Here is a 21,406-nt window from a genome sequence, read left to right as displayed (position 1 = left end):
TAAATTGTTAAGTGATTTCTTGCCTGTGCGCCAACTATTTTGGATTGACTGATTAGAAACTTGTTATCGGATGAATTGTAAGGTAAACCTGTGTCCATGAAATCATCAGCAACCATTCTCCTTCTGACTTGATGATCAAGGGAAGGTCATTGATCAGGCATTTGAAAATGGTTAGGCTGACGATACCAAGCTGAGGAACACTTGCAGCAATGTCCTGGATTCCAAAAACCACAGCCATCTTCCTGTCTGCTTGCTAGAGCAACAACTAATGAATAGCTTTCATCCTTAGTTTTGTCGACTTCAATTTTGCTTGGACTTCTTGATGCCACACATCAAATGCTGCCTTATGTCAAGAGCAGTCACTTTCACTTTACCTCTTGAATTTGGTTCTTTTGTCCATGCTTGAACCAAGGCTGTAATGCGGTCTAGAGCTAGTGGAAACTAAACTGAGTGCTGTTGTGCAGATTATGAATGAGTTTGTACTGCCCAGCAACTCTGAGGACACCTTCCATTACTGTGAGATTAGATTGAAACTTCTAACCATTTTACACATTGTACTGAATTGCCATATGTGTGAATGTAACTCCTTTGCCCAAGCTACAATATTAGAAAATATCTCAACAGCGTACAAGTATGATTTATAGAAAGCAATATGGGAGTTTTAAAAAAGACAGCTTAAGCCAAAGAAATATGGATTTGATTTCAAATATGTGTATTGTTGTGTGCATCAGCTTGGCATAATACTAAATAGAACTCTGGTCTCTGAGGAATTGGGATTAGGACAGTGGCTTTTCCTGATGTGTATTAATGATCATAATCTTTTTGCAAAATTTGTAGGTGATACAAAACTTAACACTGTGAGCTCTAAGGAGGATAGTGATAGACTTTGAAGACATAGACTAGTGAAATGAGGGACACATGGCAGATGAAATTTAATGCAGCGAAGTGTAAAGTGTTACATTTTGGTAGAAAGAACACTGGCAATATAAAATAAAGGGCTCAATTCTAAAGAGGGAGCAAGAGCAGATGTGTGCACGCTTGGTCAAATTGTTGGAGTTGACAGGTCAACTTGAAAGTGGAGTGGATCTGGAGCTTTATAAATAGAAATAACAATAAAAGTAAGGAAGTTATGTTGAGTCTTTATGAAATACTGGTTTGACCTCAACTAGAGTATTATGTCTCATTGGCACCACGAGATGCATATAACTGTTTGTAAATGGGTGTGGGACTTCATTCGCATGCATGGATTGGAGTTGTTTTCCTTAGAGGTTGAGAGGAGATTTGATAGAGGTGTTCAATATTTTCATTGGCAGAATAGACAAGAATCAGCAAGTGCTGATATAAAAACCAAAGATGACATAAGCAAAACATTTTTAGACAGAAAATTGTTAGGATCTAGAATGCACTGTCTGAGGATGTGATGGAGGCAGTTTCAATTGGAGCATTTGAGGTAATTGGATTATCAGCTGGAAAGAAAAAGCAGGGCCACAGAGAAAATGATGGAAATAACTTAATTTGCTGTTGTAGAGAGCTGGCATGGAGGTGATGGTCCAAATGGTCACTTGTGCTGTAACCATTGAGTCAGAAGGTTGTGCATTTAGGACAAAAATATAATTGAGGCTCTCGATTCAGGGATGCCGTTTTTTATATGGGCAGTTAATGTAAGACTCCATTTGATTATGTTGATCTGAATGACCAGGAAATATACCATGGGACCAATGTTTATCCATCAACCAGTGTTCCCAAAAAAGTTACTCATCACCTATTTCAGTTACAATTTGCAAGATCTTGCTGTTTGCAAATTGGCTGCCAAGTTTCTCTGCATGACAGTAGCAACTACATTTTGACATGTTTTGGGCCACCTTGACATGAAATCTATATAAATGCAAGTTCGAAAATGAAATGTCTAGTACTGACAGTTTTTGGTTTCATTACCACTTATCTCCTTTGACTCTGCCCATGGATTAATGCATGACTTGTTCCTCATTTCTTCTGTTTGTGACGTCAATGCTGTTTCGTCACTAAATGTAAGATTGCTTGTCATCCAAATGCCAAATTTTAATTGTGCAGTCAGTGTGAGATGTACTTAATCATCTACCTTAAGCTGTATTCATAAATCAAAATCATTTCAAAAACAAATCCTCTTTCATTTACCCAAAGTTCACAATCTAGTGTGAAAATGAACATGGTAACCATTGGGCACTTCCTGTTTGACTAGCTTACAACACCATTCCTTTTTTAACCCTGTTGCTGTTTTCCAAAAATATTTTGGTTCATTTAATTTTTGTTCTCTATTTTTCTTGCCTGATTGCTAATTTGTTTGTCTGAGTTGGCAGATTTGCTGTGTAAGATGCCTTTGGCCCCATATCCAAATTATACAGCTCTGAACAAATAGAGTTAGAATCAGAATCACTATAATGAAGTGACCATTCAGCCCATCAAGTCTGACAAAGCACCTTACCTAGGTCTCCTCACCCTCCCTGACCCTGTAAACTCCCACATGTACCATGGCCAATTCACCTAACCTACACATCTTGGGACACTAAGGGGCAGTGTGAGAAGTGACACAATAGCTGCCCAATATCTATCATTGTGAAACATAACAGGAGTAAACCATTCAGCTCTTGATATTGTTCTGTTGTTCAATTTGGTCATAACCCAAGTATTATTCTGATGAATCCGAAGTACTGTTCCCAAGGTCTTCCTCGTGTGGTGTCCAACTTTACTTCTTATTACAACTGACTGTATTCACCATCACAAATCTTTCAAATGTACTTGGACTGTATTAGCCCAAGCTGTGCTTATATAAATATTAAAAGGGGATTAAATATACCGTTGTTATTGATGAGCTGGAGAGTGGGGCATGTGTAAGGAGGCTTAGTGCAGCATAAACGCCAGCAACAAATGATTGGGACAAAAATGTTTCTTTCTGTACTGTAGAATTAGTAGTGACGGTTAAAAATCAGAATTGGAAGGGTAAATGTTGGAATACTTTGAGCTGTTCATCAACATTAACGTTTCATTCTTTCTGGAGAATGGTCAATTCCATGAATTGCCCTGTGTTCAGATTCTGAGCAAAGATTCCAGAATGTTGATTCTCCATTCATGCATCCTCTGTGTACAGCTGGAGTAATCGTCATTGACTGTGATGGAGAATTGGAAGTTGGAGTCTTAAGTATTGATGTTAATCATAGAATCTCTACAGTGCAGAGGAGACCATCAGCCCATTGAGCCTGCACCGACAACAATCCTACCCAGGCCCTATCCCTGTAACCCCACATATTTACCCTGCTATTCCTCCGACACTAAAGGGCAATTTAGCGTGGCCAATTGGCCTAACCCGCACATCTCTGGAGTGTCGGAGGAAAGCAGAAAACCCATGCAAACAAGGAGAATGTGCAAACTCCATACAGTGACCCAAGCCGGGAATCCCAAAGCTGAATCCCTGGCGAATTGATTTAGAAATACTTCAGGTTAAATGTTAAAAGAGGTGAAAACTGCTAGTGCAAATGCATGAAAATGACCATGAAGGAAGAATGATGTTGGATAGTATCTGTGGCAGGAGGGAAGTTAAGAATACACTTGGCGAGGAGATTGTGATGCTGTAGACTGCACAGTCTGGCACATTCTCATTGACTCATCACTTTGACTTCTGGCTGATTCTCACTGTACTTTCCCAAAAAACTGCTGATAACTCGCCTCTTGCCACAACATTGACCACTCCACTGTGACCTTTGTATACCATCCACCAGTTTTCACTTTCTGCTTTTGAAAAGCCTCCATTGCAGCAACAGAAGTCAACATTGTGATTGCATCCTTTTTTTTAAAATGAATGAACTTGTTTGTATTTGGTACCCGGTTTTGAGGGGTCGCTCCTGAAACATTAGACAGCTCTCTCTCTGCAAGGGTTTTTGAATCTTTTTGGTGTTTATACTAATTTCTAACTTTTGATTTGAGATTTACAGCATCAAGTGAGTTTCATCCAGTGGAGTTGATTAACTGGAGCTACAGGCAGGGCTGTTCTTTTAAAAAAGGAAACTCCCATGATAGAACCAGTGTAAGGCTGGGGCAATCCTCTGCCTGAAATTAGTGAGAGAAAAAATATCAGGTTGCGAGTTGAATATGCCAGGGACCCAAAGAAATAATGCCCCTCATAAATGTAATTCGTAGGGTTTTGGTGAATGATGACAGTGTGACGAGGAAGTGGCTCCTGGAGACCCCCCAGAGGTGCATTCCTTTTCTTCCTGGCACACACAAATTCCACAAAAGTAATCTTTTAGATTTATTATGCCCTCTTGTCGACTTTCAATAAATCTTTGATTTTGACTCCAAATATTAAAATGTGATTGCCTTGGTGATATCAAACCCAGTAGGTTTCTGGGAGGGCGGGGGTGGATTTGATTCTTACCCCAGTATCTTATAGCTGATCCTGTGATCAGTGCTGTGTTGTCAGTGGACATGAGGCGCTGAGAGTTACAGCAATAATGAGCTTGGCATTCGGTGTTTACAATAGTAAAGGCTAGATACCAAAGAACTACTTTCTGGTTGGAGAATCTAGAAGAAATGGAATTCATCTGAAGAATAGAGCTAGAATAATTGGGATTGAAGATGCATGGAAAAAAAGTGACCTTGATTGAAGAGTAAGATTGAAAAGTGTCGGTGACAGGAGAGGGGGTAAGAAAGTACTTGGTGAGCAGATTGTGATGCTGTCGACTGCACATTCTCATTGACTCATCACTTTGATTTGTGACTGATTTTCCTATGGTACTTTCCCATACAATACATGACTTGCTGGCTCTTGGGAAGCTTTTTTTTCGCAAAGGAAATGTGGAACCTTCTTCCCCCAGAGAGTTGTGGGTAGTCTGAGATGAAGTTTTCAAGACTAATTTTGGTTTGGTAAGGCTATCAAAGGGTATGCAGAAAATGATCTAAGGAATTGAGGTGTAGATAAAGCATAATCTAGTTGAAATGTGGAAGAGGCTTGAGTGACTTAATAGTTTACTCTTCTTTCAATGCATTGCTGAAACAACAGTCATTTCTTCATGGAAACATCTAGTACAGACTGGCATTGGTTTTTGTTTATTTTGCTAATTGTGAGAACGGCTTTACTCTTCCCTCCTTATCATAGCACAGCTCCACTGATTTCTGTTAATGATTTTGACTTGTTTTCATTTAGCTCTCCGAGAAATATCTTTATTATTGGAAAAAAATTATAAGTTCTTGGGCAGCTCAGATCTTTGTTGCTTGGTACTGGCATATGTTATCAAGGAGTTTGTAAATCCATTTCCTGGCCGGAAAGGGCTGAATGCTGTACCAAGATTTCGGTTAATGATACCACTGAAGATGTGATTTTTTTTTCCCCTCTTTCAATTTTGGTGCCGCTTTGTTACTGACTTTTTACGAAGGCTGTTTTAGAGATCGCTTTGTTTGATGGTTGGGTGGGACAAAATCAGACCATGACTTCCCCTTTCTGATTCTTGCCAGGAATTTTGGATCACATGCACAAAAGACCAAAGGAAAGCATGTTGCAATTTTTGCATCCATGGTGCCCTCAAGTTAGAAATGTTAAGTGATTAAATTTGTTTGGAAGAATGAAATGACAAACTGGCACAAATTTAATGGATGGACAAGGATACCATGGGGAACACAGATCTTGGGATGTGGCGGAACAAGTTGAGAAGACTGTTTAAAAATTCATGTAGGACCCTTAGCTTTATAAATGGAGGCATTGAGTGTGAAAGCAAACAAGTTATGTTAAATCTTCATGAAATGTTAGATCCAGCAGTAATATTGCGGCCAACATTGGGCACCACACTTGAAGCATCTGAGGCTTGGAGAGGGTGCATAGAAGGTTTACTCGATTGGTACCAAGGTAAGAGATTTCAGTTACATGGAAAAAGTGGAAAAGGTGAGTTTGTTCTCATTCGCATAGAAAACGTTAAGAGGAACTTTGTTTGAAGTGTTTAAATCATGAAAGCTTTGGAGTAAATACGGGAAAACTGTTAGCAGTGTGAGAAGGATCAGTAACTGGGGGTCCTAAATTTAAGGTAATTAACAAAAGAACTAGAGGCGACATATGGAATTTATTTAAGTGTATTGTTGTTAGGGTTTGAAATTAACTGTCTGAAAGAGTGGTGGAAGCAAAAAGAAATTAAATGCTTGAAACAGAAATAATTGCATGACTATGGAGAATGGAGTGTGGAACTAATTGGATAGCTCTTTGGTAGAGCCAGCACAGTGATGACGGGTGGAATGTTAACCTCCTGCACAATATCGTTCTGTGACATTAGAGACTGTACTCCAAACTTAATTTTTTAGATAGGCCTCATGAAAAGTTTGGATTTGGAGAAGAAATGGATTATTCAACCTGTTATTAAATGTTTGCCACTAACTTTTATTTGAACAATAATTACTTCCAGTATGACCAGTCAAAAGCAGGTTACCATGTCAATTTGAACGGACTTGCCCGAAACATTGAGCTTTGGCTGAGGAACTCAAAATATGTGTAGCTTGATTTGTAGGAATTTGGTCTCCGAACATTCTTGCGAACTTTGCTAAGTATAAAGTAATTAGCCATTGTCCACAAAGGGCAATAGGAATCGCTTCATTGGAGAGAGACAATTGGTTAAGTATATAGCTTGAGTAACATCATTCTTCAAGCATGGGGCAATGCTAGTAGGCAAGTGTTCAAGAACAGTCAGTATGGGGGTTGCACCCACACTGTTGGTGTCATTCTGCATCACAGTTTAACCACCTAGCCAACTGAGCTAACCAACCATAGCCATTTTCTGATTTGAATATTGTGTCCTGTTTTTGTACACCTTAAAACTTTGATTCAAGTACACAATCTTTTTTTAAAAAAGACATTCAGAAACCCAGGCTTGTTCCCACTGCTTTGTGATGGCATTTAACGTAATTATCATTTGTGCCACAACCACTTGATCGTTCTTGGGGTTCAGCACCCAGTGGTATTCAGAGTCCCAAATCAGGCTTGGACCCTCAAGTAGCAAATTCACTTGGATGTCTGAAATGATTTTTGAAGAATCTGAATTAGTTTAGGGTGTTTTCGCAGTAACTGCATTGCAGTGTTAATATAAGCCTACATGTGACACCAATGAATAAACTTTAAACTTTTTGGTTTGTTCCTGATGCTTTTTACTAGAATTATAATCAACTTTTATCTCATAGAATTTTTTAAAAACATGCTTTTGTACCTAATGTAATCCCAGATTATGCACAATCTCAAATCATAAGTAGAAGCAGTTCTATCTTAACAGTCATTGTTCTTTGCCATTCTGGTGAGCAGTGTGAGTACAGCCTTACTGCACCAAACAAAACGTTATTTCAATGATTGGGTTAGACACGTCATCTGGACCCAGCAGGTTTTCTTGGCTGCTGCGACTTCCTTCTGTGGTAGATACTTTAATGGCTTCCAGATAATCTTCCATGAGTAAATCATTTGGTGGAAAATTGAAGCAGTTTTTTACTTGATGCCCTTCAGAAAATTGGTCCATTGTTGTCAGACCTATGGAATTCCATTTGAAGCAAAGAATTGCGATTTATTATTCTCTCTCCAGATAGTGAAATATTTCTTCTAGTTCTGAATAATGATGCCTCGAGGCATCATTGAACTATTGCACTAATTGAACAAGGTTATCTCATAAAGCTCAATTTATTGTAACCTTTGGAGCAGAAACAGTTGGCACCATCATCGAAAATACTGTCCATAAATTTATCCTAAATGATGCCTATCGATCATTTGATCACTCAGTTGATCTGCCTTCTCACCATACCTGTTGAATCCATTTATACAGTTTGCTTCAGTGGTCTCCCCTGGTGACTTGATTCATTTTACAAGTCCATTACTCCCTGAAGTTTAAAAAAAAGTCCACATGACTACACTGCTTACCCTTCACAATGTGAACAGGTCTAATTTCTGTTCTATCTGACATCTGGAATCACTTGTATTGTTTGCATCTTCATTCACACAAGGATGATAAAATTGTTCCTCTTACTGGATGATCAGAATTTACACAGTAGTCTGGTGATCATTGATTCATTAGAAGGGAGCTTTGTGAATCCTGATTTACTTTTCTGTGCTTAAGTATAGTTCTCCTGTTTGCAAATTAGTTTAATTTGTGTCACATTGAACATGAGGTTCTTCTGCACCAGAAAATAATCTCATGATGTGATGCAGAATAGGTAGACTTCATGCTGCCTCTGTGACAGTAGGACTGAGCAGGTCTATAGACAAGAAATTACTTGTGTATTTTCTTGTGATTGCTGGTTATTTGTTTGTGCTGCAGAGTTCATGTGCATTAATGTTCAGTGTAGGTAGGAATTGGGTTTACTTGTGTCTGTGTGTCTACATTCCTCAAATGTCTTCTGTTCCTAGCTATGTTGGCAGAACATTTGAAAGTGGTCAGTTGCTAAGATTCTATTGGGCAGCTTTTTTTTTTGTCGTTCATGAGATGTGGGTGTCACTGGCTATCCCTAGTAGCTCTTGAGAAGGTAGTGATGAGTTACCTTCTTGAACCACCATAGATCATGTCCTAATGTTGTTAGGAAGGTAGCTCCATGATTTTGTCCAGGTGATAGTGAAGGAAAGGCAATATATTTCCAAGTCTGCATGGTGTATGGCTTAAAGTGGAACTTGCAGGTGGTAATATTCTCATGCATCTGCTGCCCTTGGCCTCCTTGGTGGTGGAGAATGTGTGTTGGAAGGTGCTGTTGAAGGAACCATGGTGAGTGGCAGTAATGTATTTGGTACACGCTGCTGCCACTGTGCATTGGTGGTGGAGGAAATGTTTATTGTGGTAGGTGGGGTGTCAGTTAAACAGAACGCTTCATGCAGCATAGTTTTGAGTTTGTTGAATGTTGTTGAAACTTTACTCATCCAAGCAAGTGCACTCCAGATTAGTGTCTCATAAAATGGCCAAAAGACTTTATGAAGTTAAGAGGTGAGTTATTTGCCGCAGAATTCCCAGTCTCTGATCTGCTCTTGTAACTAAATAATCATGGCTGATTCTGTTCATTTTCTGTTCAGTGGTCACCTCTGAATGTTTATAGTGGAGGATTTAAACATTGGTAATGCCATTGAATTTCAAGGGAAGGTGGTCAGATTCTCTCTTCTTCGAGGTGATTGTTGCCTGGCACATGTGGCACAGATATTACTTGCCACTTAATTGGGTCTTGGTGAATATCGGCATGGACTGCTTCAGTATCCGAGTCACAAATGGTGATGAACAACCCACTTCTGACCTTGAGAGAAGGAAAGTAATTGATTAAGCAACTGAAGATTGTTGGACTTTAAGATACTGACCTGATGAACTACTGCAGTGATGTTTTTGGACTGAGATGATTGACCAACATCCAGAACTATCTTCCTTTGTGCTAAGTATGTCTTCACACCCGCTGACTCCAGTTTTGTTCAGGTTCCTTGATAGAACACTTGGTCAAATGCTGCCTTAATGTCGACAGCAGTTACTCTCACCTTATCTCTTAAGTTTAGCTCTTCTGTCCGTGTTTGGACTAAGGCTGTAATGAGGTTAAGAGTTGACTGCCCTTTGCAGTACCTAAACTGAGCTTGTAAGTGAGCAGGTGCTGCTTGACAGAACTATTGACCATACATTCGTCAGTTTGCTGTTGGTCAAGGGTAGACTGATGAGGTGGTAATTTACTGGGTTAAATTTGCCCTCTGCGTGGACAGGAGATACTTGGACAATTTTCCACATTGCTGGGGAACTGCCAATGTCATTACTGTACTAAAACAGCTTGGCTAAGGGCATAGCTAGTTGTGGAGTCCAAAATTTAAATGCACTTGTGGGAATGTTGTCACTGCCTTTGCAATAACCAGTGCACTTAATCATTTCTTGGTATCACATGGAGTGAATTGAATTGGCTGAAAATTTGCATCTGTGATGTTCAGGATCTCAGGAGGAGACAGCGAAATGGATCAACCACTGAGCATTTCTGATTGAAGGTATCTGTCAATGATGGCCAGGAAGGCTAATGGGATGCTGGCCTTCATAGCGAGGGGGATTGAATATAAAAGTAGGGAGGTCTTGCTGCAGCTGTATAGGGCATTGGTGAGGCCGCAGCTGGAGTACTGTGTGCAGTTTTGGTCGCCGCACTTACGCAAGGATATTTTGGCCTTGGAGGGAGTGCAGAGGAGGTTTACTAGGCTGATACCGGAGTTGAGGGGGTTGAGCTATGAGGAGAGGCTGAATAAACTAGGCTTGTACTCGTTAGAGTTTAGAAGGATGAGGGGAGATCTCATTGAGACATATGAGATGATGAATGGGATGGATAGGATAGAGGTGGAGAGACTCTTCCCGCTCAGAAAGGACAGTAGGACTAGGGGGCACAGCCTCAAGATAAAGGGGGGGGGGGGGCGGTTTAGAACGGAGTTGAGGAGGAACTTCTTCACTCAAAGGGTGGTGAATCTCTGGAATTCTCTGCCCGTTGAAGTGGTGGAGGCTACCTCGCTAAATATTTTTAAGACGCGGGTTGATGGGTTTTTGATAAGAGAGGGGATTAAGGGTTATGGGGAGAGGGCGGGAATGTGGAACTGAGCCACGACAGATCAGCCATGATCTTATTGAATGGCGGGGCAGGCTCGAAGGGCTAGATGGCCTACTCCTGCTCCTATTTCTTATGTTCTCTTTTGCAGTGGTGGTACTGGGTTCCCTCATCATTGAAAATGGGGATATTTGTGAGCAATGCAGCCATTATCTAGCAAGAGGTATCCTCTTCTGCAGAGGAATAGTACTTGTTAAGAAAGTGGGTTCTATTGCAGGCTTCCACAGTCAGTAAGCTGGATATTAACTTTGAGGTGGGAATGGAGCACAGGTTGGGGCTGCCTTGAGGTTGCGAGGTTGAGAAGAACTGGTTTCCTGAAGGATCTGTCAAATTTGATGTCAGGATATGATTAGTGTTGTGATGATACTGTGCTTTTAAGAAATGTATTTGTATCATGCCTCTTATAAGGGTTATGCTTAAAATTCAGCTCTGTTTTACACGGTTTGGTTTGCCTTTAAAACAGGCAGTTCATATGCTGAGAATGTAGGGAAATGATTGATTTTACTTAGGGATGTGTTTGATTTAATCTGGGTTGATGCATCTTTGTTTGGTTCTCCTGGGGTTTTAATTAGGCTGATTAATAAGAGACAGTCATGTGCTTAAGGGGAGGAATTAAGATTACAGGGAAAAGCAGGCAGCTACTGCTATGTTCTGAAAGAAGCAAGAGGTCTCTCCTTAGAGGCTGCTGTTTGGTGCTGTCAGAAGACAGGTGTCTCTCTGCCTAGGACTATTAAGTGCAAGCACATATGCCTGGGGTTGTTTGATAACTGATTTTGAAGAGGAGTGTAAGTCTATAAGATGAATATTGCTTGAATTGGAAATAACAGATTAGCAGTCAAGAATTGTATTTTACCTTGTTTAAGTATTATTGAAATATTAAGCTAATTCATTTGTTATAGTTAATCTGTTGTTAAATAAAGTTTGTTTTGATAAAAGCTTCCTAATGTGACAATAGAATTGTATCTGGAGTGAAATGCCTTACCCTCACATTAATGCCAAAATAGCAAATAGTCTAATTTCATAATATAGCTTGGGGTTTCTGATCTTGTACCCCAACAGTATTGCGTGTCAGTTTCCCAACCACAATTGGCCAAGTTGAAACTAACAGGATTTCAATTGAATATTGCTTTTACATCAAGTAAAGTTTATTTATTAGTCACATTAGCATTGCAATGAAATTACTATGAAAATTCCCAAGTTGCCACATTCCAGTCCCTGTTTGGGTCAATGTGCCTAACCAGCATGTCTTTAAGACTATGGGAGGAAACCCACGCAGACATGGGGAGAACATGCAAGTTCCTGCACAGACAATGACCCAAGCTGGGAATCAAACCCAGATCCCAATGCTAACCACATGCCGCCCAGTCAGGCTGTAGTTTAGGAGGGGAGTAATCAGAGGTATTTGGGAGAAGATCAAATGAAGTAATGGTTGGAGGAGTTTAGTGAGTGGAGGTTGGCTTAGCTGTGGTTTGTATCCGATTGGCGGAGAAGTTAAGTGAATTCAACTCCCTTTATCTGCCAGGTTTCCCAAGTCCCAGAAATGTTCTTCCCTGTGTTTATTTTTATGGCTATCTTGAGATTGAGAAAATAAAACGGGAACTGTAAAAATGTGTTTTTTTTTAAATAATTCTATCCTCCCAGTTTGCTGCTATAGCTTGTATTGCTTCCCAGCTTAAGAGGGAGTCTGTACATATCACTAACTGGAAATACAATCAGACTGAAAAAGGAAGTTTCAAAATTGTGATTGATCATATTTCTTGGTAGAGTTGCTTTATGTTTTCATTTGATTAATTTGTCTGATGCATGTTAAGGATGTGAATGAAACACAAGGATGATGATTATTCAAACCTTTTCCTGCTTAATAACTCCTTATTAGTCATTTGGAAACGCCCAGCCTAGCAGTTTGCAGTTGTTAGTCACCAAAGTCTGGAAATGCTTGGGATTCCCTTAAATGCTTTGCATGTAGAACTTGCAGTTTTTTTAAAAAAGCAGAATTACCTGAAAAATACTGATGCCTTCACTCAGCTAAAAATATGAAACCTGTTGTTTTAAAACCAGCATGCCAAATCAGAATATGTTTGTAGAAGCCTGCTTTTGATGTTTCATTCCAAGCTGTGATGTGTAATGTTTTGCTGAGCTAGTTAAATATTACAATAAATAACAATTTGTTACTCAACGGAGATGCTGAAGGCATTCACTTCATTTTCATGAACATTAAATGTAATTTTGTGCACTTGTGATGAAGCTGTGCTTTTAAGAAACATATTATAAATCATGTTTCTTCTGAAGAGAAGGTTTAAAACTTCAGCTCTGGTTAGACAACATTTTAACATAACACAACATTTGATTTTATAAGTGAATAAGAAATTGGAAATCTGTAGATTTGTTAGTGGGGAATATTAATATAATTATCTTTAAAAGCAAGGTATCATGGGCCTTATCAGAAGGAAGTTGAGGTGAATTATTTGATATGAATGCTCAATAGAAAGAAGCTGTCAGATGAATGTGCTGCAGTGGTATTTTGATGTGGAAAGAAAGCAGAAGAAAGATGTTAGGTATTACAATTCAGAGTGAAGAAGCAAATCCAGATGATTGTGAATTTAACATGCCTCATATCACGTTGGATGATGAGGAACTAATCAGAAATTAGAATGAATTACTGAGTTACCTTCTGGAGGAAAATCAAAATGACCTGAAATGATCTTAATTCTGTGGTGAATAAAGTGGGTAATACTAAAGTAATTGTGCATGAAGTAGATGTAGAAAATACTGTTCCAATTGAACAATGCTCATAAGGACTTAATGCACTCCAGTTGGCACAGTTTAGAAGGAGAAGCTGGTGTTTGCTCAGACTGAGATGCAATAGCTGACAGTCTCGATCAACCACTATGAAGAGCTGGTGGATAATTAGAAATCTCAGTTAATAAAGACATGTGTCATGTAAAACTAGTTAAAGTCGAGAAGGAGAACTAGTTACTAGATGACAATGTGAATTAAGAAAGTGAACAAGCATGTAGACAGTTGCAAGAAAAGTTGACTGATTTGAAGCCTGAATTGTTGAAATTAACTGAACATAAGTTGTTGTTGACAATCCTGTAGTTTATCATGAGGAAAAAAGTAGATCAGTCAGCAGTTATGTGATCTCAAGATGGAGCTTGAGGAGCAGAAGTATTTTACTACTACAAATAAAAGAAAAGGACAACAATGTGAAGTGAGACCGTTTGCTGAAACTGTACCATCATTTGAAATGAACTGCTGGGATAATGAATCTATACGGCTTGTGCATACGTGGATACCCAGAGAAACATTACTGTTCATAACTTATAACATCATAAATTATGATGGTTTGCACAAAGCATTACTGTCACAATGATCACTAAAACCATAATTTACAACAAATCCTGATAACAAAGAAATCAATCTGCTAAATGTCTTTGCTAAAACAAAATGCAGACAATGATGAAGATTCTGAACAAACAAAGGAATTGATAAACTACCTTAGAACAGAAAGGTATACCATTGGAGGTGCTGGAAAGAGTTTTGAGCCTAGCATTTTGTAACAGAAGTTGGAGTTGGACTGCCTGACAGGAGGTAAGGCCAGTTAACAAGAAAGGGGATAGAGATAAATTGACCCTTCTGGTTGGCCCTGAACACATGCATGTGAAGTGAGAAAAGTCTACAAAGGGACGGTTTTTTTTTGACAAAGTCTATGAACAGAACCTTTTGGAGAAAGATCATTTTGTTTCGCTATTTCAGGACCCTGAACATCAAAACAACTGTTTGATCTCAGCGAAGGAAATTAGAAAGTAAATCTGGAAAATTTTGTGCCAGTTTCACCCTCCAATTCCTGCCGAGTTGTCTGAGGGCATGACCAGACCAATTTACAATTGAAAAGAAAGAGGAAGCAGCTCTTTAAGAAAAGAAGGGAGAGAGTATATGATTTCTGTACTCTCATTTATTGTGACTTTGAAAGATTAAGGAAGAGAAGGACTAAGCTAGATTATACTACTGTTATATTTGCATGCGTAGATTTATAAAATGTGTGCATGTCTATATATTATAGATATAGTATAGATATATGTATCTATATATTAGAGGTTTTGAAAAACGAAGCCACCTTTGCATATTGATAGTTCATTGTTTAAGGAGGAGAGGTGAGACGATACTGTCCCTGTTAAAAAATGTATTTTATATCCTGTTTCTTGTGAAGGGAGTGTTTTAACCTTCAGCTCTGATTTTCTTGATTTACTTGCAACTGGCAACCCACATGCTAAGAATATAGAAGCATAATTGATCGTAGGTATCGGGATACTTGCTTTAATCTGAGCTAATGCAGCCTCGTTTATTTCTTGAATTGTTCTTTGGAGCTTCAGTGTAGGTCTTAATAAGGTTGAATGATGACCATATCGTGCTAATGGGAGAAGCGAGGTTTAGAGGGAAAAGCAGGCAGTTTCAGCTTGGATTTTCAAGGAACAGCTCTTCTGTCTCTTCCTTGCTTTCTATTGCTTAAAGTGGAACTAATAGAGATAAACATGACAAGATATTGCTAGAGTAATTCTTTTTGTTGTATTAAAATATTTTGTTTGTTTGAATAAAAGCTTCCTCGTGGATCAGTAGAATCACTCCTGGATTCTCACTCTAATGCCAAAATCACAAATAGTTAAGAGTCTAGTCTAACTTCACAACATACCTTGGAGTTCCTGATCTGATCCCTAATGCTCTGGAGTTTATCTTAAACGTACTTTTTTTTTGTTGGGAATTTAGAAAATCTGCCCCAACGTGCACAAGTCATTCTGTCTTTCTCTAATGTCTTACTGTATCTGAGGATAATTGTTAAAACCTCTAGACATTTGTCATTACTGCCTCGAGATGTCTGGTGCAGCAGTCAAGGTGAAGATGGAGTAGAACTTTGCTTTGATCAGCCTGCCTATATTCTGAATGGTTGGGTTACAAAATTTAAAAACACAAGAGGTTAACCATGCCTGTGTTGGGGGTCTCTCAACTAGCTGCTCTTTCCATGTATTTCTCCCCACCATTTTTTAAAAAAAGTTCTTATGGTAACTACACTAAAAGCTATTGTGAATTGTATTTGCAGTGTGGTTGCCTGTAAGGCGTTGAATTTAACATAAGAAGTAGGAGCAGGAGTAGGCCATCTAGCCCTCCGAGCCTGCCCCGCCATTCAATAAGATCATGGCTGATCTGAAGTGGCTCAGTTCCACTTTCCCGCTTTCTTCCCATAACCCTTAATTTCCTTGCCTACCAAAAACCTATCTACCCGTGACTTAAATATATTTAGCGAAGTAGCCTCCACCACTTCAACGGGCAGAGAATTCCAGAGATTCACCACCCTTTGAGTGAAGAAGTTCCTCCTCAACTCTGTTCTGAACTGCCCCCCCTTATCTTGAGGCTGTGCCCTCTAGTCCTGCTGCCCTTCCTGAGCGGGAAGAATCTCTCTACCTCTACCCTATCCATCCCTTTCATTATCTTATACGTCTCTATAAGATCCCCCCTCATCCTTCTAAACTCCAGCGAGTACAGACCCAGTCTATTTAGTCTCTCTTCATAGTCCAACCCCCTCATCTCCGGTATCAGCCTAGTGAAACTCCTCTGCACTCTCTCCAAGGCCAAAATATCCTTGCGTAAGTGCGGCGACCAAAACTGCACACAGTTCTCCAGCTGCAGCCTCACCAGTGCCCTGTACAGTTGCAGCAAGACCTCCCTGCTTTTATGTTGCACCTGCAGACTGGGTTTTTGTAACTCATGCACTAGGACCCCCAGGTCCCTCTGCACTGTAGCATGCTGCAGCTTTTTGCCCTTTAAATAGTAATCCCTCCTACTATTATTCCTGCCAAAGTGGATAACCTCACACTTGCTAACATTGTACTCCACCTGCCAGGTCCTCGCCCACTTGCTCAGCCTATCTAGATCCCTCTGCAGACTTTCCACACCCTCCACACAATTTGCTTTTCCACTCATCTTTGTGTCTTCAGCAAATTTTGACACCCTACACTCAGCCCCCTCCTCCAGATCATCTATATAAATGGTAAATAGCTGAGGCCTCAGCACCGATCCCTGTGGCACTCCACTAGTTACCAACCGCCAATCAGAATAGCACCCATTGATACCAACTCTCTGCCTCCTATTCGACAGCCAATCTTCTATCCAATTTCTTAGCCCCCTGCGTTAAGAAAGCCCAAATTTCCCCCCTCTTGTTTTAATTTTGATAAATTTATGTCCTTTAGTTACTGATTCACCAACCAGTTGAAACAGATTTTCCTAATTCTCTCTTTAAAATCTCATCTTTCAGCATCCTGTCTAATTTTGTCTAATTTCAATTTCCCCAGTCTGGTTTAATTTCCCATAAAGCATTGATTTTTGTCAGTATCATTATATTCATTTTAATGTTAGCATTGAATACTGTGATCTATTGTAAAGTCTCTGTGGTGGTTGGGGCTTTATGAAACTGGTAGAACCTGTGCTTCCTAGCAGCTGTCTTCTGCGAACTCTAATTGAAATCAATTACTGCAATGGTTGCAGAAAAATCAATTTTGTGTCAATATTCTGTCAAAGAGGTTAGCTGCTTTATCATTCAGTTATATCCATCTCAGCAGTTGATTTAATTCCAAGCTGCTTGAAAAGCAAAATCTCTAAAATTTCAATCCCATTTTTCTGAAAGGAAGGTTCAGAAAACTAGCATTAACATCAAAAGGGAAAAATAGCAATTTTGGTTACTATGGCTGCTTGGGAGTAGTTGGAAACTATGCTCCGCAAATGAGTTGGTGTTCACACACTTGTGGCAGTAAATGTTATCTGGAAAAGCTGCATATTCTTATCAATGATTTTGTGATGCAGATATTTCAGTGCACACGTTCAGTAAATGGATGTGCCAATCTTGACCTGTACCATTGAACGTCACATCAACATTCACTGGGGCAATTGAAGTAGAAAGTGGTGAAGAGGATGGCACAGTGGTTAACACTGCCACCTCAGTGCCAGGGACCTGGGTTCGATTCCTGGCTTGGGTCACTGTCTGTGTGGAGTTTGCACATTCTCCCTGTGTCTGCATGGGTTTCCTCAGGGTGTTCCGGTTTTCTCCCATAGTCCGAAGGGTGTGCTGGTTAGGTGAATTGGCAATGATAAGTTCTCCCTCAGTGTACCTGAATGGGCATTGGATTGTGACAATTAGGGGATTTTCACAGCAACTTCATTGCAGTGTTCATGTAAGCCAACTTGTGAGACTAATAAATAAACTTTACTTACTTTATTTCCTCTGTAGTGAAATCAAAGAAAAGATCTTCACTTGTATCAATAATTTCAAATAAACTTATTTCCTCACACCTATCGTTCATAAGTCTAATTGTTTTTCTAGTTCTTTAAGGCCTTTCAAGTAAAATAGGGTTTCTCTTTCCTTGATTTTTGGCATTTTTTTTGAAGGAAAGGAGCCCTTGGGAGCCCTCCGATCTGTTTATGCAGAATTACCAAGTCATTTTCAATTGAGTCATGAGAGTTTCTTTTTCCACTGTGTTGCAACATAGCTTCGTGTTGTGGTAATTGTTGCTCAAGTCTGAGTTGCTGTACATTATGCACTTTGTACAGTAATAAATGACCTTTTAGATTTTTTTATACAGCATAATAAGTTTTCAGCTGTTTTATTCAGAATTCTCTGAAAATGACCCGACGTAAAGTGTGTCTGTCCCTTTTGTTATGGTAGTTGCAGTTGAGAACTTTATCAGGAACTGCAATGTGAACCCATGCCTATACTTATTAGAATCATAGATTCATAGAATCCCTACAGGTGCAAGAGGGGACTATTTGGCACATCGAGCCTGCACCAACAACCATCCCACCCAGGCCCCATCCCCATAATCCCATGTATTTATCCTGATAATCCATATATTTACCTTGATAATACCCTGGATACTAAGTCCATTTAGCATGGCTAATCCACCTAACCCGCACATCTTTGGAGTGTGGGAGGAAACCGAAGCACTTGGAGGAAGCCCACTCAGACATGGGGAGAATGTGCAAACTCCACATATGGTCTCACAAGGCCGGAATGAATCCGGGTGGCTGGTACTGTGAGGCATCAGTGCTAACCACTGTGCTGCCATGCTGTATTATGGAGCTTTTTTGTTCTTCTTATTCCCTTACTGCATTGAGACGTATAGATGGATGGTTACATTTATTTTAATACTCTGTTGTTACATTGGGATATGACATTGTATTATGCAGGTAATCTAAGCATTTATTATTTCTGTGAGCTATCTTGTTTATTGTTCTCTTGTTTAACAGGCGAAGCCAAGAACCTACCTCCATACCATGGTCCAAACAAGATGCGGGATTGTTTCTGTACAATAAAGCTGGACCAAGAAGAGGTTTATCGAACAAAAGTCGTTGATAAATCTTTAAGGTAATCATTGCAGTATGGTTCCCGATTTTGTATTTTGATTTTTAGCTACTCAGTTTTGAAAAATTGGAAACAGTGAAGTTAGGTGGGTGGGGTAGTAAAGAGTGCTTTTGGTACATTGGCCTTTATAAATCGGAGTATCGAGTATAAAAGTTGGAGTGTTATGGTAAGGTTGTATAAGGTGTTGGTGAGGCCGAATTTAGAGTATTGTATACAGTTTTGGTCACCTAGTTATAGGAAAGATGTAAGTAAGGTTGAAACGTAAGATGTAAGTAAGGCTGAATAAACTGGGCTTGTACTCGTTAGAGTTTAGAAGAATGAGGGGAGATCTCATTGAGACGTATAAGATGATGAATGGGATGGATAGGATAGAGGTGGAAAGACTCTTCCCGCTCAAAAAAGACAGTAGGACTAGGGGGCACAGCCTCAAGATAAAGGGGGGGCGGTTCAGAACGGAGTTGAGGAGGAACTTCTTCACTCAAAGGGTGGTGAATCTCTGGAATTCTCTGCCCGTTGAAGTGGTGGAGGCTGCCTCGCTAAATATTTTTAAGAAGCGGGTTGATGGGTTTTTGATAAGAGAGGGGATTAAGGGTTATGGGGAGAGAGCGGGAAAGTGGAACTGAGCCACGACAGATCAGCCATGATCTTATTGAATGGCGGGGCAGGCTCGAAGGGCCAGATGGCCTACTCCTGCTCCTATTTCTTATGTTCTTATGTTCTTATGAAACAGTGCAGAGAAGGTTCACAAGGATGTTGCTGGGACTTGACAAACTGATTTACAGAGAGAGATAGAATAGGTCAGGACTTTATTCCCTGGAGCACAGAAGAATGAGTGGAGATTTGATAGACGTGTATAAGATTTTGATGGGTATAGATAGAGTGAATGCAAGCAGGCTTTTTCCACTGAGGCTAGGGGAGGAAAACAAAACAGAGGGCATGGGTAAAGGGTGAAAGGAGAAAAGTTTAAAGGGAATATTAAGGGGGGGACTTCTTCACGCAGAGAGTGATGGGAGCGTGGAATGAGCTGCCAGATAAACTGGTGAATGTGGGGTCACTTTTAACATTTAAGAAAAACTTGGATGGGTTCGTGGATGAGAGGGGTGTGGAGGGATATGGTCCAAGTTCAGGTCAGTGGGACTAGGCAAAAAATGGTTCGGCACAGACAAGAAGGGCCAAAAGGCCTGTTTGAGCTGTAATTTTCTCTGGTTCTATGGGCGACAGAAAGCTGAACTAGAAACATGCAACAATTATGAGACTTCGCTAAAATGAACAAAAACGATGGTATTCCTGTTATGCTGGAATTTTGGCATTAGGACACTATAAAATTAGCAAATGCACCCAAACTCCTTGTTGGGCAGGCTATTCTGATCTCCCTCAAATCAACTAGCTTGGCTTCTGTATTAAAAGCAGCTAATTCAACACCTTTGACAGCCAGCAGTGACACAACTTACAACTTAATATTTCAAAAGAATTGAGTGGCCGCATAATTTATTTCAGTCATCATATTTGCATCAGCCTGGGGAAGCGCCCTTCACTAACAAATGCATTTTGAGTGTGTGTGCCATTTTTCCATTTATAACTTGACAGTTACTTGACCAGGCACCATGAGCAATTGCTCACTACTGGTTTTACTGCTGAAAGTAGAGCCTGCAGTACAGAGTGAAGGGAACCTCATTTCTATGTTGAATTAATTTGTACATCTGCATTTAATAACTTTCTGCTTTAATTTCCATCAGGGTTTGTGGTCTATTTTATCCTCTCCTCTCTCTGTAAAGGCCATAATCTTAGCCATTCTTGAGGTTACCAAAATCTTTGCAGACTATTTTCATGAGTGGATGAAAATAAAGTTTATTTATTAGTCACAAATAGGCTTACATTAGCACTGCAATTAAGTTACTGTGAAAATCCCCTTGATAATTAATCATGAGTGAGAAAGAATAAACTGAGGGAAGTCCAAAGTGAAGAGGCAGGAAATTTTTACACTCAATTACTTTGACTCATTTAGTTCTATAAGGATTACAGAATATCGCCCTTTTTGGCTGTACGTAAATTCATTCAATTAATTTCTTAATATTTGTGTTCTGGGTTAGAATGCAGCATGAAGAACTTAACAGTTCTTACAATATATAGATTCACACGTATCTAATTTAGTATATTTTTAAAGTGGAAATTTACAGGGAGTAATCGTGTCTAAAGACCTAATTTGAAATAATCTGCATACATCAGAGTAAAAATGGCACTCCATGCTCAATGTTAGTCAACTCAATCATTTTTTAGTTGGTTATAAACCACAAAAATAAGAGTTTGTTTTTAAATGGTGATTAGTATTGGCACGTCTATTCTATTAATTTCAGGTTCGATCTTCATAGCTATGATGAGAAGCTGAGTAAATTGGACTGATACAATCTGAAGTTTAGT

At 39.6% G+C, this 21,406-nt stretch overlaps 1 protein-coding gene across 1 annotated transcript in view; it reads left to right on the top strand.

The window, feature by feature from the left end:
* Window positions 1–21,406, top strand: part of rasa2 (RAS p21 protein activator 2) — a 123,662-nt gene that overhangs the window by 12,084 nt on the left and 90,172 nt on the right. Inside the window, exon 2 of the mRNA XM_080185906.1 lies at window positions 18,874–18,991. Coding sequence (XP_080042032.1) covers window positions 18,874–18,991 — 118 coding nt within the window. The remainder of the gene's footprint in view (window positions 1–18,873; window positions 18,992–21,406) is intronic.

This window comes from Carcharhinus amblyrhynchos, chromosome 3 (assembly GCF_965287045.1).
Source record: "Carcharhinus amblyrhynchos chromosome 3, sCarAmb.v2.hapA, whole genome shotgun sequence".
Taxonomy (NCBI): Eukaryota; Metazoa; Chordata; class Chondrichthyes; order Carcharhiniformes; family Carcharhinidae; genus Carcharhinus; species Carcharhinus amblyrhynchos.
This window is presented reverse-complemented; position numbering and strand designations above follow the sequence as displayed.